We start from the raw sequence: 14,353 nt of genomic DNA, 5'->3' as shown, positions 1-14,353 counted from the left end.
AAAAAAAAAAAAAAAAAAAAGTAGCGAAACCGTGACAATGCAGCTGCCCGACGAATGGACCCTCGCGCGCGGCAGTAAAGCGCATTTAAATCAGCCAGGGGTGACGTAGCAATCACGAGCCCCAGCGGCGCGAAGAGACGATTCCCGCCGACCTTGCGGCGTGCTCAGGGGACGTTCTCAGCTCCGGCGGCCCCAACAGGAGAGAGTCGGACGGTCCCCGGTGGCTGCAGGTCCCGGTGCGGTCCCGGCACGGCTGCCCGACGAATGGAGCCCTCGCGCGTGGCTGCAAACCGCGTTTAAATCAGCCGGGGGTGACGTAGCAATCACAAGCCCCAGCGGCGCGAAGAGACGATTCCCGCCGACCTCGCGTATGTTTATGTGCTGGAAAGTCTTGGCTAACAGATTATTTCTGATGTTGCTTTTTTAGTGATGGGAGCTTCCCAAATGATGAAGGTGCCAGCCAGAAGATATCTGAGTCGTTGTTCATAGGTGAGAGCAAGAATTACGGGTTTCCAGGTGGCCAGAATAAATACGCGGGAGCTGGAGGGATAGACAGCAAGATGCGCACTCTGCCTAGAAATCGGTGAGTAGGTTATGACTGAAGGAAGTAGAAATCAGACACAAAATGTTCTCTGTAGCAGATGTTAATGCTCTTGTTGCTTGAGCTGTGAGAGATTAGGACTCTGTTTGAAGGTGTGCACTCTTTGTGTTCAGCTGCATCACTCTTGTATTTTGCTGAACCAGTTTTCATCAGGTGCTAACACAGGTCACTATTCTGTAGTGATTTGAGTTATCCTGCTTTAATGAAACAGTCGTAAACAAGATTTGGGCCTGGAAGAGAGAAGGATAGCTTGGATAATAGAATTTCAAGGGTTAGTTTAGGACTAGGGGCTACAGTCAAATACCAATCTCTAGCAGTGCCTTGTTATAAAGCTTGTGCAACAGGAAAGAACAGGAAAGAAGGGTGCTTTTTTCCCTGCTTAGCCATTTAGAGGAAAGAAGTTAATGTAATGGTGATACATGTAGTGTTCAACCTAGCTGAGCAGAATTCTAGAACAGCTGAGGTTGGAGGGCACCTCTGGAGGTCATCTTGTCCAGCTCCCCTGCTCAAGAAGAGCTACGTAGATCTGATTGTATAGGACTGTGTTCACATAGGTTTAGAATATGTCCAGGGATGGAGATCACAACCTTACTGGGTAACCTGTACTGGTACTTTGCCATCCTCAAAGTGAAAATCTTTCTTATTATGTTCATGAGGAATCTCCTGGTTTTCAGCTTGTGCCTATTGCCCCCTGTCCTGTCATCATGCACCACTGGAAAGAGCCTGGCTCCATCTGCTTTGACCCTTCTTTCAGAGGTTCTTGTACATAGATGAGGTTCTCACCTGAGCCTTCTCTGCTGCAGTCTGGGGCGTCCCAATGCTTCCTTCTGTGGGAGGTACTCCAGTCACTTAATCGTCTTTGTGGCCCTTCATTGGACTCTATCGAGTAGTTCTACATCTCTCTTGACAAGTACTTTAGATGTGGCTTCACAAGTGCTGAAGAGATGGGAAGAATCGCTTCCCTCAATCTGTTGGCAACAAATCTGCCTTCCAAGCACAGCCCTGGCTACCATTGTCCATTGTAGCAAGAACATACCATTGGCTTATGGTCAGCTTAGTTTCTGCCAGGACCTGTAGGTCCTTAGTGCATAGGGTTGTTCCTCCCTAGGTGCATGACTTTGCACTTCCTTGTGTTGAGCTTTTTGAGGTTCCTATCACCCATTTCTCCAGCTGAGGTCCGTCTGAATGGCAGCATGACCTTCTGGTGTATCAGCTGCTCCTCACAGTCACGAGCGGCACATCCCCTGCTCCCCTGAGCCAGCTTTTCCCTCATGAGGGGCAGGCACGGCATGGGCGGAGACTGCTGCAGCAGCCCATGAGCTGTGATCTCAGCCTCAGCCTTGCTCTGCTCACTGAGGCAGGACCAGCGCAAGGCAGCACACTGTGTGGAGCAGCTTGTCCCCCTGCCCCTGAGCCAGCTTCTCTCTCTGAGCTGAAGGAAGAAGTTGAAAGGCTGTGGACTATTAGGGAGGGTGTGAGGGAGCTGGACTGGCAGAATCAGACTCTTCTGTCCCTCAAACAGTCCCATCAGCCATGCAGTAGTCAGGATGCCAAGTGGTCCCTCCTCTCTTGCCAGCTTCCCAATCAGAATGACTTGGAAGCTGGAGTTCAGTGGAGACAAATTCCTCCCAAGTACACCAGGTGTGGCACCCCAAAAGCCACTGAACCCCCTCAGGTGCCCCTGTATAACAGGTTTGCTGTTAGTGAACCTATTTTCACCAATAAAAGTGAAACCAACTAACAGCAGCTATGAAAGCTTGTCTAGTTTACATCGTTCAGAGGGGCTAGGAGTGAGCAAACCTACTGGCAAAACATCAGCAGTTGAGAGGAAAAGACGGGTGCTTGTCATCGGGCACTCACTTCTGAGGGTCCTCTATGAGGACCTGATCCTCTCGTTAGAGCCTCCTGGGGCCAGGGTCAAGGACATAGTGAGAAAACTTCCTACCCTGGTCCACCCAACTGACTACTACCCATTGATGGTTTTCCAAGTAGGCAATGATGAAATTTCAAAAAGAAGTTTTTGAGATCAATGAAGAAGGACTTCAGAGCCCTGGGATGAATGGTCAGGACCACAAGTAGTATTTGCTTCTGTCCTCCCACTGGCTATGCCTGATGACAGCATAAACATGAAAATCCAGCAGATTAATGACTGGCTGTGGGACTGGTGTTAACAGCAGGATCCTGGGTTCTTTGATCACAGGCTACTCTAAAAGACCCCAGGCCTGCTGACTACAGATAGAAAATGCTTGTCTCTAAGAGGAAAAACAATCCTGGGACAAGAACTGGCAAGGCTGATTGATAGGTCTTTAAACTAATTTCAAAGGGGGAAGAGGGAAAAACCAGGCTCAGTGAGGACATTCTTGGGACAATTGTGAGTCAGAGTACCAGCTTCCTTTCCCAGCCCTAATAGTTTATGATTTGTGAGTGGACAGCGATAGCTCTTGTAACAAGAAAACTCAGAAGATGGGGGAGTTTTTGACTCGCTAGATAAGGAGATTCTTGTTTCTGCTCTTTACTGAGATCTCCCTGTGAGTAATTCTCTTAATGTTGTTTTCTTAATTCCTCAGCAAGGAAATGTATTTATGATATAGATTAAGGCTTATCGTGGGTTTTGTTACAGGATGCTATAAATATTTGCTTGCATTAACAGGACATTTCCTATCAGAGGATTTCAAATTTATGATGGACCTATCCATCTTACTAAGTGCACATTCAAAAACTTTGTGCCAACTCTGGACAGATTTACCAGTGCAGTTGGATTCTTGATGAAAAATCAATGGCAGATGACACCGAAAAACAATATTTCTCTTGTGAAATTTGGTCCAAATGTAAGTTTGCTGCAAGGTTTCTTTTATTCTTGCAATTAGCTTTCTTCTCTTGTTGCTGTATGTAAAGTAAATGTCCAAAGGCCCGAGGTCATCTTTTCCATGCATCCCTACTCTAGAGTTTCTCTCTTGGCTGGAAGTCATCCATGGTATGTCCTTTGTCTCCCAGTCAAAACAATTTTCCAAGGGAGATGTAGGATACATAGCAGTAACGATCACTTTCATTGCTAAATGTAAAGCTGAAAGGACATTTATATTTGTATGGTTCGTTCTCTCTATAGTAAGGGAATTTTAGTTGAAAATATTGACACTTTAGAAGCAAGAGCTATCCTGAGCCCACTAGTAAAAATCAAAATGTCTGTTTTGAAAGATTCCGTTGTCCTTGCCATAAGGCTTTTAATGATCTTTGTTGAATTTCTGTGTTTGTGCGGGCATGCAAATACTAGTCTGTGCTCTGCCTGGAGGGGGGAATAAATAAATGTTTGTGGCTTCCAGGTTTCTTTGAAAGCCTTCTTTGGAAAACCTGGACCCTGGTTTGAAGAAGGAGATCTGGATGGTGACAAGACCTCAATATTTCATGACCTAGATGGTTCAGTGACTGACTACAAAGATACCTATGTGGGCAGAATGGATAACTACTTGATTCAACACCCAAAATGCATTAACATTACAGAATGGAGTGGAGTGGTGTGCAGTGGGACGTATGCACAGGCTAGTACTCTTGCATCTTTCTGTTTGGGGCGAATAAGAAAAATTTGGTGTGGCAAGGGGAATGTAATCGGTGTAAGCTGAGCGTATCGTGTTTCCTTTGGTATATGAACAGGGAATTTAGTATTAGATGCTACAAGATAAAACCAAATGTGTATGTATGATAGTTCTATTTGTGGCCCTGTCTGCTGAAACATGTTGGATTGGGGGTGTTTTCTTCCACTGAAATTCTGTCTGGTTGGTTTTAAACAGAGCAAGTTTTAAGGGGACTTCAATTTCATCCTTTTTCCCTGCCCTCCCTCACTTGTTTTTGTTTTGTTTTGGTTTTTTGTGGTTCTGTTGTTGGTTTTGTTTGTAAAGCCCACCAAAATCTACAATAGTTTTTCAAATAGTGCTCTTTTTCAAGAGCTATTTGTATTGCATAACTTAACATCATTTGGCTAATAATGTACTGTTCAATCTTTATTCTTTACCCCTTTTCTTCCTTTTTGTGATGCTCAAATTTTCTCTTTTTCCTGTCATCCTCCTTAATATTACATAGGTTTATGTCCAAACCTGGAATGGACAGCATCTTTCTATGATGATTGTACGAGATGAGTACCCAGCCAATCCCATGGTTCTTCGGGGTATTAACCAGAGAGCTGTCTTTCAACAGTATCAGCCAGTAGTGATGCTTCAAAAGGGCTACACAATACATTGGAATGGAAAAGCTCCAAATGTCACCTATCTTTATCTCATTAACTTCAACAAGTATGTTTATTTTCTTTCATGTCTGTGAATGTAAGGCAATAACCAAGGTAATGTACTCCAGAATTAACATGTGTGAGTTTGCAGCTCTCAGCCAGGCTGGATCTTGGGTTGCTTTGTTTGGGCTTGCTTTTTTTTTTTTTTTTCAAAATTGCAAATTCTCAAGCATCCAAGCAAGAAATTAAGTGGTAGACCTACACTTAAAGTTAATTTTTTGTCCAGTACAGTGTCTTTAAGGAAAATACTTCAGAGAAGAAAATGAGCAAATAGTGAATTTGCGCAGAACTGAAGCTGAAAAATTTAACATCCTTGATTTTGTTGTCAGATGAACTTTTTAAATGCATAAAATGTAAAAAAAAATATATTCTGAAAGTATCAAAATTGCTGTAACATTTAATGAAGTACTTGTGTAGAGAGGAAGAGAGAGTTCTTCTGTTTGAGGGCTTGGGAGATTTTTTGGTGTTCCTGTTTTTTAGGGGGATTGAGTGATATGTTTGTGTATTGTGATCAAAATTGTTCCTACAGTGAATCGTACATTCTATTTCAGAAATGACTGGATTCGTGTTGGTCTTTGCTATCAAGGAAATACAGATTTTGCTATAGTAATGGAAACCTTTCAAAGACGGTCATCTGCTCTGTCAAACAAGGTGGAGCGCTACACCCCTGCATCTTCAATGGCAGAGCTTGAAAAGAATCGATCAGACAAGAAGTTTTACTTTGACAACAGTACTGGGTAACTCCTTGTAATTTGACCCTGTTGAAAGATGTTATTTAATTTCAAAATATCCAGTTTGGTAGTCTTAAAATCAGCTGATTGAAATGCCTGCATAAGAGGAAAGCTGTTGTGAAGGAGCTCAGAGTTTTTTTGAAAGAATACTTAATGTGGCTCTTATCTCCAAAACACAGTGGTTATCACTGAAATACCTTTCTAAGGGCATCATCAAAGAAAATGTATACAACTATGTTAAACTGAAAATTCTGGAAGCTTCCAAGAAGTTTCTTTTCCAAAAACACTCTAAGAATATACTTTTTAAAAACCCTGATCTATTTTCAGCCTTCTCAAAAGTACTTAGGAGTCCTCATCTCATTGAAAAGTATGTCTGAAAGGCCACTGAGGTCTTTCTGAGAGACTTAAGATACCACCAAATTTGAATAAATTAAGTCCTACATATGTCACAGAATCACAGACTCACCAAGGTTGGAAGAGACCTCAAAGATCATCAAGTCCAACCTGTCACCATAGACTTCATGACTAAACCATGGCACCAAGTGCCACGTCCAGTTCCCTCTTGAACGCCTCCAGGGATGGCAACTCCACCACCTCCCTGGGCAGCACATTCCAATGACGAACGACTCTCTCAGTGAAGAACTTCTCCTCACCTCAAGCCTAAACTTCCCCTGGCACAGCTTGAGACTGTGTCCTCTTGTTCTGGTCCTGGTTGCCTGGGAGAAGAGACCAACCCCCCCTCCTGGCTACAGCCACTCTTCAGGTAGTTGTAGAGAGCAATAAGGTCTCCCCTGAGCCTCCTCTTCTCCAGGCTAAACAATCCCAGCTCCCTCAGCCTCTCCTGATAGGGCTTGTGTTCAAGGCCTCTCACCAGCCGTGTTGCCCTTCTCTGGACATGTTCACTTGTGTGTTGGGAGTGTTGAGCTTTACTTTATAATTTGTTCTCTTATTTATTTTGTTCCCTTATCTGCTACTTTCTCTGTAGTAAATATGCAGATGAATGGAACTTCTGATATGATATTTAGGTTTATTTTGTCTAAAAGCTGCAGTTAAATATATAACAGAAGAATTACATGTGTTTATGTACTGTGAGCATTAAGGACCACTCCCCTAAATTGCATTTCCAGGCATTTACAACAGTACAATTACATTATTCAGTGATGGTGGGTGAAGCAGAATATTCAAGCAGTTACTGCTGCTCATCTACAAAGATCAAGGCCTCATCTATAAAGATCAAAGATGGTTAGGCCACACCTTGAGTACTGTGTCCTGTTCTGGGCCCCTCAGTTTAGGAAAGATATTGACTTGCTGGAACAAAGCTGGTGAGGGGTCTGGAGCACAAGCCCTGTGAGAAGCGGCTGAGGGAGCTGGGGTTCTATAACCTGGAGAAGAGGAGGCTCAGGGGAGACCTTATTGCCATCTACAACTACCTGAAGGGGGGTTGTAGCCAGGTGGGGGTTAGTCTCTTCTCCCAGGCAACCAGCACCAGAAAAAGAGGACACAGTCTGCCCACAAGCTGCACCAGGGGAGGTTTAGGCTGGATGTTAGGAAGAAATTCTTCAGAAAGAGTGATTGGTCATTGGAATGGGCTGCTGACGCAAGAAGGGGTCGACAACGATCAATATGATCCACGAAATCCAACTTTATTGAGCATCAGACACTTCTTATATACAGTAGCCTAGCTGCCGACCCCACCTTCTGCGGTTAAACATCCTGCTTTCCCATCCTGATGAGATAATCACAAGAATTCTGTTTTACATTCTTCTTTACTTGTTATCGCCTGTAAGGGCATAGTGACCTTGCTTTGGTATCCTGTTATCCTTTGCAGGCAGCTGCAAGCACAGCTACAAGGCCATGGTGGCCTGGCTGCATCAACACACTAGCTTACTGTGAGCAGTAAATAACAAGATGGAGTCCGGCCTACATGCTCTGTTCAAACCATTGTTCAGTAGAACCATGTCTTTGCAAGCCATTCTGCAACAGGCTGCCCAGTGGAGTCACTGGGTGGAGTCACTGTCACTGGAGGTGTCTAAGAGGAGACTGGATGAGACACTTTGTGCCATGGTTTTGTTGATAAGATGATGTTGGGTGGTAGGTTGGACTTGATGATCTCGAAGGTCTTTCGCAACCTGGTTAATTCTGTTCTGTTCTCTTCTAAAGCAGTTTGTTTTTTGTTTCCTACAAATCACTGAGTTCAGAAGTGACTATTCTTTTCAAGGCATATGGGATTATCATGATGTCTCATTTAGTGGCTGGGTATTAAAGATATGTCTGTAGAGGCTTCCTAACTCTAGTAGACTGTAAATAATTTTGTTTTAAGTTTGAACGGTAGTGCAGAAGTGAATATTGTAGTTTGTCTGCTTCTGAAAATCAGCGAATATATCTGTTAAGGTGTGGCATAAATACCTGTTTTCCCAGCAATTGATCTAGATTCTTTTTCCTCCCTTTGTGTAGATTACTGTTTTTATTTCTTCAAGCCAAATTTAATAGGGATGGTCACAGTTATTGCTCATCTCAGGGATGTGAAAGGATCAAGATTGTGACCAAAGATTCAACAAAAGGGATCAGTAACTGCATGGCAAAAGCTTACCCAAAGTATTACCAAGGACCAACCATCATAAAGCAGATGCCAGTAAAAGCTACTGTACCATGTACAAAATGTGGCACAACTCAGGTAAAATAAAAAAAGGCAACAACTTTTCATGAACTGTATAGCTAATGTTGCTGTCTACTCACTTTAAGGCAGAATTTCAGCTTTTCAGTACAGAATACCGCACTTAGCGGTTCTTGAAGGCAGAGAGTCCCTTGTAGCACAGGGATTTCGGAGGTCATTCTTTGAAAAATACTCTTCCACCATGCACTCTTAACTGCTACAGAGAATGGATATTGGGAATTTGATGTCATATGTTCTCTTTATTCCATGTAAGATAGCTTTGCTGCAGAGATCCCTATGTTATTGGCTAGCCATCTCTTTGTTTGATCTCTGTTTATTAGCAAGAACTTGACATAGCATTATCAGTTGTAGCTATACAGGCTGAGAAGAATACTGAGAATAAGGAATAAAATGGGCTGCACTGTACATTATTGTATTTATTAGCATTACTAGTACCATAAATAGTACCACTGACGAATGGGTGCATTTGCTTGGTAGCATGGGAATTCCGATGTAAATTTATGTACTTAATGTATTTCGTTTGCTATCCAGATGGTATTCACCAGTGATCCTCATAAAAGCTACCTCCTGGTGCAGATTAATTCATATGGTAACAAAGAGCTAAGTAGAGGTCAGCAAGCATTTATTTCTGTAAGTATTTGTTATGATTTTTCTTCCAACACTTTGTTTTTAGCAGTTTGTAACACAATTATATAGCTTTACACGATGCTGTCCTCACTTTCCTTCACGTCAATGTAGAGTGTTCATAGTTTAAAAACCCTAACAGTCAAAAAGCAGATGTAAAACATCAGAAAATAATGTTCCAGAGTTCCATTTTAGTATTTGAATTGTTTCCTGATGGAGAGAAAATTGTACCTGTAAGGGTTAAAATCTTTAGATTGCTGTGGAATTCTGGATGGATAGACAGACATTGAGACACTTGAATGTGTCCAGAGAAGGGCAACAAGGCTGGTGAGAGGCCTTGAGCACAAGCCCTATGAGGAGAGGCTGAGGGAGCTGGGATTGTTTAGCCTGGAGAAGAGAAGGATCAGGGGTGACCTCATTGCCCTCTACAACTACCTGAAAGGTGGTTGTAGACAGGAAGGGGTTGATCTCTTCTCCCAGGCAACCAGCACCAGAACAAGGGGACACAGTCTCAAGCTGCGCTAGGGGAGGTTTAGACTCGAAGTGAGGAGAAAGTTCTTCACTGAGAGAGTCATTCGTCATTGGAATGGGCTGCCCAGGGAGGTGGTGAAGTCACCATCCCTGGAGGTGTTCAAGAGGAGATTGGATGTGGCACTTGGTGCCATGGTCTAGTCATGAGGTCTGTGGAGACAGGTTGGACTTGATGATCCTTGGGGTCTTTTCCAACCTTTGTGATACTGTGATACATTTACTGATGGCTATTTTTGAAATAGGGAAAAAAACCACCACCACTACCACCAAAAAAACCACCAAAACCAGCAACCAACTAAAAGAAACCCACACCCCAACACAGGCACCAAAAAAATAATGCAACAAACAACCCCTTAGTTAAATACATGTTGCTGAAATCAGTTTGTGTTAAAGGAGTGGGCTAATGGGATGAGTCATTCAAGCCATTAGTGTCTCTAAACTCCTTGAAGATGGCAAATACTAAAGTGTCCATAGAGAATCTTGGATGTGTTTCTGATGTGGTCCTGATAAGCCTAGTGATACAATGCTGTATGAGAACTAATTTACATTGACTTTCTATTTGTATGCTGAAGCAGACTTGCATGTTGATGCCAAAGTAACAGCTGACACCGTCACGCCGTAAAACTTGAAGTTTGCATTCTGCAATGTCAGTGCATTAGTGAGGTTGAAAGAGTAAAACTGTTGAGCTACAAATGGCACATGAGCAGCATAACGCCAGCAGCTGCAAACTCCTGCAGGAATGTGCGCTATATTCAGAGCAGTAAGAGCGGGCTGGAACTGGGCTGCTGCAGAGACAGATTAACTGTACTGTTGCCAAGAGGTCCAGGTGTTTGGTGCAGCATCTGTATCTTAGCTTCCTGAAGCAAGAGCAATGATGAAGGCAGTAGTAAGTTACCCTGAAATACATTTCCTTGTAGATGTCAGGAACTGAAGGCTCCCATGCAATTTAGAAGTCCCACTTGAAAGCTTCTCAAAGAAGATGCTAGGGAGAAGCAAGTATTTGCAAAGAAATCAGTACACCACTGTCTAATTTAGATTAATACTGACTGCAGTAGAATCACTGTTGACTTTAAAAAAGAAACAAAGTTCTCTTTTCTTTTCCCATTCAGGTCAATGACACTAGATTTTCCTTCAATGATAATGGTATACTTATTGTTGTAGTTGATGCCTGCATTGGCACAGTGTCAGGAAACAAACTATTTTCTGGAGGAGCCAGTAAGCTTGTAGATGAATATTTAAAATCTGGTATTCCACAAAGGTATGTGTAGTGACTGTTTATTTCCAGTATGTCCTGTGAGCTCTATCTCTGTTCTCTAATGAGAATTTGAATGAGAATGTCTGTCAAGGTGCACTGAAAGTGAGCAAAATATATCTAAATTGAGGGGAAAATAGAAACACAGGATCGTTTTAACAGATAATTTAGCCTTATTTGAGAAAACAAAGCAACTCAAAATTTGAACACTTAATTTTCCAGTGTTAGACCTGACTTTCAGCTCAAAAGGATTTTTGTTTTTTTTTTTCACTAAGTGTCATATAATAATACTTTGTTGCTTAAAACAAGAATAATTTTTTGTTTAGTAAATCCCATAAGGACATCAAGAAGAACTGTGACAAAATATACTGTTCTCTCCCCATCTAGGGAGAAGATTGTTTTAAAAAAGTTAAAACATTTCTGTCAGATAAATCAGCATTCTAATATTCTAATTTTGGATCAAGATTTAAGCTTTTTTTTCTTAAGAAATATGTAACCATATTTAAATAACACTCTCCAGTGATTTTGAAGTTAAAAGTAATTGGATAAATCTGGGTGAGTGCTTTTCTAGTTACTGCTTTCAGAGAGGGTTGACTGTTTCCACATTATGACATGGCATGGATACTCTTAAGCAAAGAGACTATGAGGCCAGCTAGCTGTAAAAGCATGCATCAGAATATTAAGAAAGTTTGTATTTATAACAGCTGCCGTCTCTGCACCATTTCTGCTGCAGGTCTATTGTTCTGCTGAGCACAAGAGGTGATGTAGTATTTCCTAATAACTTACCTGAAGCCTTAATGTCCCTGGGGACAACCAAACCTCCTTATCTTCAGAGCAACGGTTGGTGCAAGTTTTGTACATTTCTTTGACACCGCCTTGGTCTGTGTGTTTGTGTTGGCATGGTGGGTTTCTCACAGGGTGTGTGAAAAGGATGCAGCTGGTGGAGGATAGTTGCCAGTTTGCACTGGTGTGGGTTGCTGTGTTTCAGCCCTTGCTGAGACCTGGGAGTGGGCAGATGGGGCAGAACACCCCATTGCCCCAAAGGGTGTTGTGTGAAGCTTGTTGCAAGCAGAGAAGTGACTAGCAGTTCTTATGCCTGTGAGTTATAGAAGAGTCATCCCAGGTTTGGGGTTGTTTTTTGGGTTTTGGTTTTTTTTTAAAGCCTGTATTTTGGGCCTCACCCAGCAAATTTATTTTTAAGCTATCTCCTGTGCCAGGGTAGTATTTCCTCTTGTAACAAAATCTTGGTATTTTGAGGGATAATCACTTTATAGGTGACATAGAGTGCCTCTCATCTGTTCATGGCCTTGTCATAAGTGCCATCTGAGAAAATGTTTTTTGTAACTGTCCTGATAGATGTGTTTTGAAATTCACATTTCAGAGGATTTAATACTAAATATTGAAAAAGGAAGTCACAAATGAGTATTTCTTTGTAAGGTGCGCATGATGCAGAGAGTGCATTCATGTCCTGAATAATCTGGGGGGAAAAACTTCAGAGAAGCATATCATTCCCTTTCCAACCGGTCCTGTATTGTGCTTGGATGGGTTTGGCTCATTTGGTAACACTGAACTATTTTTGTCACAGGAAGCATGGCCTTTCTGGGCTTCAGAGGAAACTTTAAGCCATCCTGGATTAAGTTGTTTACTGGTCCTGCTGAGCATGGGCTCATTCAGATAGAAAAGTATATTCCTTTACAGCTGGAAGAATATGGCTGTGCCAGAGCAATCAAAAGCCAACGGAAAGACCTCGAGCTTCTGAAGAAGGCTATGCGATCCCATTAAAGACTAAGATGTACATAAAAGCTGAGGAAAAAAACTGTGAACTAACTTATTTTTTAATTTATGGCATTTTAAACTCTATTGTTATCCAAGTAAATCATGTTATTGTCTGACAGATGTTTGCCAGCATTGACTGCTTGAATGCCAATTTGTGCACCTTCTAGTTGTACAAAATAGTGAAGAATTTATTACTATTTGTATAAACAGGTTTCAGAGATTTTTTTCAGATGTTTGTATTTACTGTAAACAAGTTCCTTCTGTTTAATACTCCTTTTGTATGTAAAAGGATGTTCATAAAAGCCTTAAGTTTTTTATAACAGATGTTGGAATGCATCTTGGATTACTTGAAAGATTAACATTAAAGTCTCCATAAACAACTTGAATCGGTCATTTTAACTTAGTCAATTTTCCTCATCTGATTAGGTGCTTTCCTGAGGGTTTCTTTAGCAGCCAGCAGAGCTACATTCTCAAAATGCTTTCCAAGATGTTAAAACCTAATTTCTTCATCGCATGTAGCTCACTCGTGGGGCTTTAACTGTAGTAAAATTTTTGTTTGGCTGTATGAAAAATGGAGAGAAATTCAGAGATCAAGCCCAGGACTGGGTGAGAATTGTATACTGTCAACACAACTGTTTGTACCAGCCTGGAATATAAAGCAGAAAATAACTACTGTTCTTTGGGATCACTGTTTACTTTTCACCCCTAACTATACAAGTATCTATAAGAATTACTTCAGTAAGCAGTCTGGGTGTTAAGGCTGCAGTTTTGGATCCAGCTTGATGTCAAACTTTTTCTTTTAAAGCTTTTATCCAGAATGGAAAAGCTGAGATATTGTTGTTTTCAATTTCTTATGAAATTACTTGTCTGCTCTTGGAATGGTTTCCCCCACACACCGTTTTTCTGTGGGGGGGAGGTTGAGGGGTTTTTTAAAGCTATCCCAAGCCTTCAGTGAATGGAAAGGGCTCTCAGTTCATCCAGGCATGTTATCTTTTGCTGTTAACTTCTTCTAATATAGTCACATTGCTGATTACTATTGACTTTTCATATTAGGTCAATTTCAGTTCTCTTTGTTTTGTTGCAGTTACTTGACCCTGTATGCAGATAGTGTGAAAATAATTTTAAAGAACTGAGGCATGGCTGCTCTTTTTCAGGATCCTGGTCTTTGAAATTAAATTTCAGAGGCTATAAAGATGCATTTCATAATAGGGAACAATAGGTGCCATAGTGCTAAAATGTAACCAGAGTTCTAACAAAACTGACATAGTTGTTTTTTTCTTGTATGTGTTTGCATTCCTTCTACCTGGTGTAATGTATCTACCATTCAGAGATGCTTTGTTATTTGAACTCAGACTGGAGTGGTGTTGGAAGTTAACCTATATGCCTGTCTTTTCCAAAGAGGTTGAAAAACTGGGGATTTTTCTTTTGTGCTTTAAAGAAGAGGAGACACAGTAGCACACCTGTTACTCTGCTCAGTTAAAACACGCTACCTCAGAGCTACAGTTAAACTGTCTGGTCTAGTGTAGTTTCCTGAATGAGAGAGGAGAGCACACAAGAGATAAAGTTAACAGGTGACTGATGTTATTTTTATTGTAAAACCAAGCCAAATGAATGATTGTGTGTTTTGCAGGTGTTTTGATGCACAGTTTTTTGTATAATGTTTTTTTTTTTTAAAAAAAAAGGGTCTTTTGTTAGGGGGAGATTGTGGTATATCTTTCAGACTAGCTGTAATGTTTGGTGTTACTAATGAAGAGCAATGTGATTTGAATGCTCTGAGTGTAGTAGTCATAATGTTTGGGGATTAAAATGGTTTGAAAACTTCTACTACTCTGTGGGTCATCTCAATAGAGAAATACCAAGAAGGGAGGGACCTTCAGGCTTGTGAAGT

The 14,353-nt window shown here is 41.5% G+C and overlaps 1 protein-coding gene across 1 annotated transcript in view; it reads left to right on the top strand.

Moving 5' to 3' along the window:
• The window catches only part of CEMIP2 (cell migration inducing hyaluronidase 2), a 55,282-nt gene extending 41,937 nt beyond the window's left edge, over positions 1 to 13,345 (top strand). The window contains exons 15-24 of the mRNA XM_054178001.1: positions 428 to 583; positions 3,252 to 3,429; positions 3,922 to 4,137; positions 4,676 to 4,884; positions 5,429 to 5,614; positions 8,063 to 8,282; positions 8,814 to 8,912; positions 10,547 to 10,695; positions 11,423 to 11,529; positions 12,275 to 13,345. Coding sequence (XP_054033976.1) covers positions 428 to 583; positions 3,252 to 3,429; positions 3,922 to 4,137; positions 4,676 to 4,884; positions 5,429 to 5,614; positions 8,063 to 8,282; positions 8,814 to 8,912; positions 10,547 to 10,695; positions 11,423 to 11,529; positions 12,275 to 12,471 — 1,717 coding nt within the window. The 3' untranslated portion in view covers positions 12,472 to 13,345. The remainder of the gene's footprint in view (positions 1 to 427; positions 584 to 3,251; positions 3,430 to 3,921; positions 4,138 to 4,675; positions 4,885 to 5,428; positions 5,615 to 8,062; positions 8,283 to 8,813; positions 8,913 to 10,546; positions 10,696 to 11,422; positions 11,530 to 12,274) is intronic.
• Positions 13,346 to 14,353: the final 1,008 nt, after the last annotated feature.

Source organism: Dryobates pubescens, chromosome Z, assembly GCF_014839835.1.
Source record: "Dryobates pubescens isolate bDryPub1 chromosome Z, bDryPub1.pri, whole genome shotgun sequence".
Lineage (NCBI taxonomy): Eukaryota > Metazoa > Chordata > Aves > Piciformes > Picidae > Dryobates > Dryobates pubescens.
The sequence above is the reverse complement of the archived record's forward strand: the minus strand, read 5'-3'. Positions and strand labels throughout refer to the sequence as shown.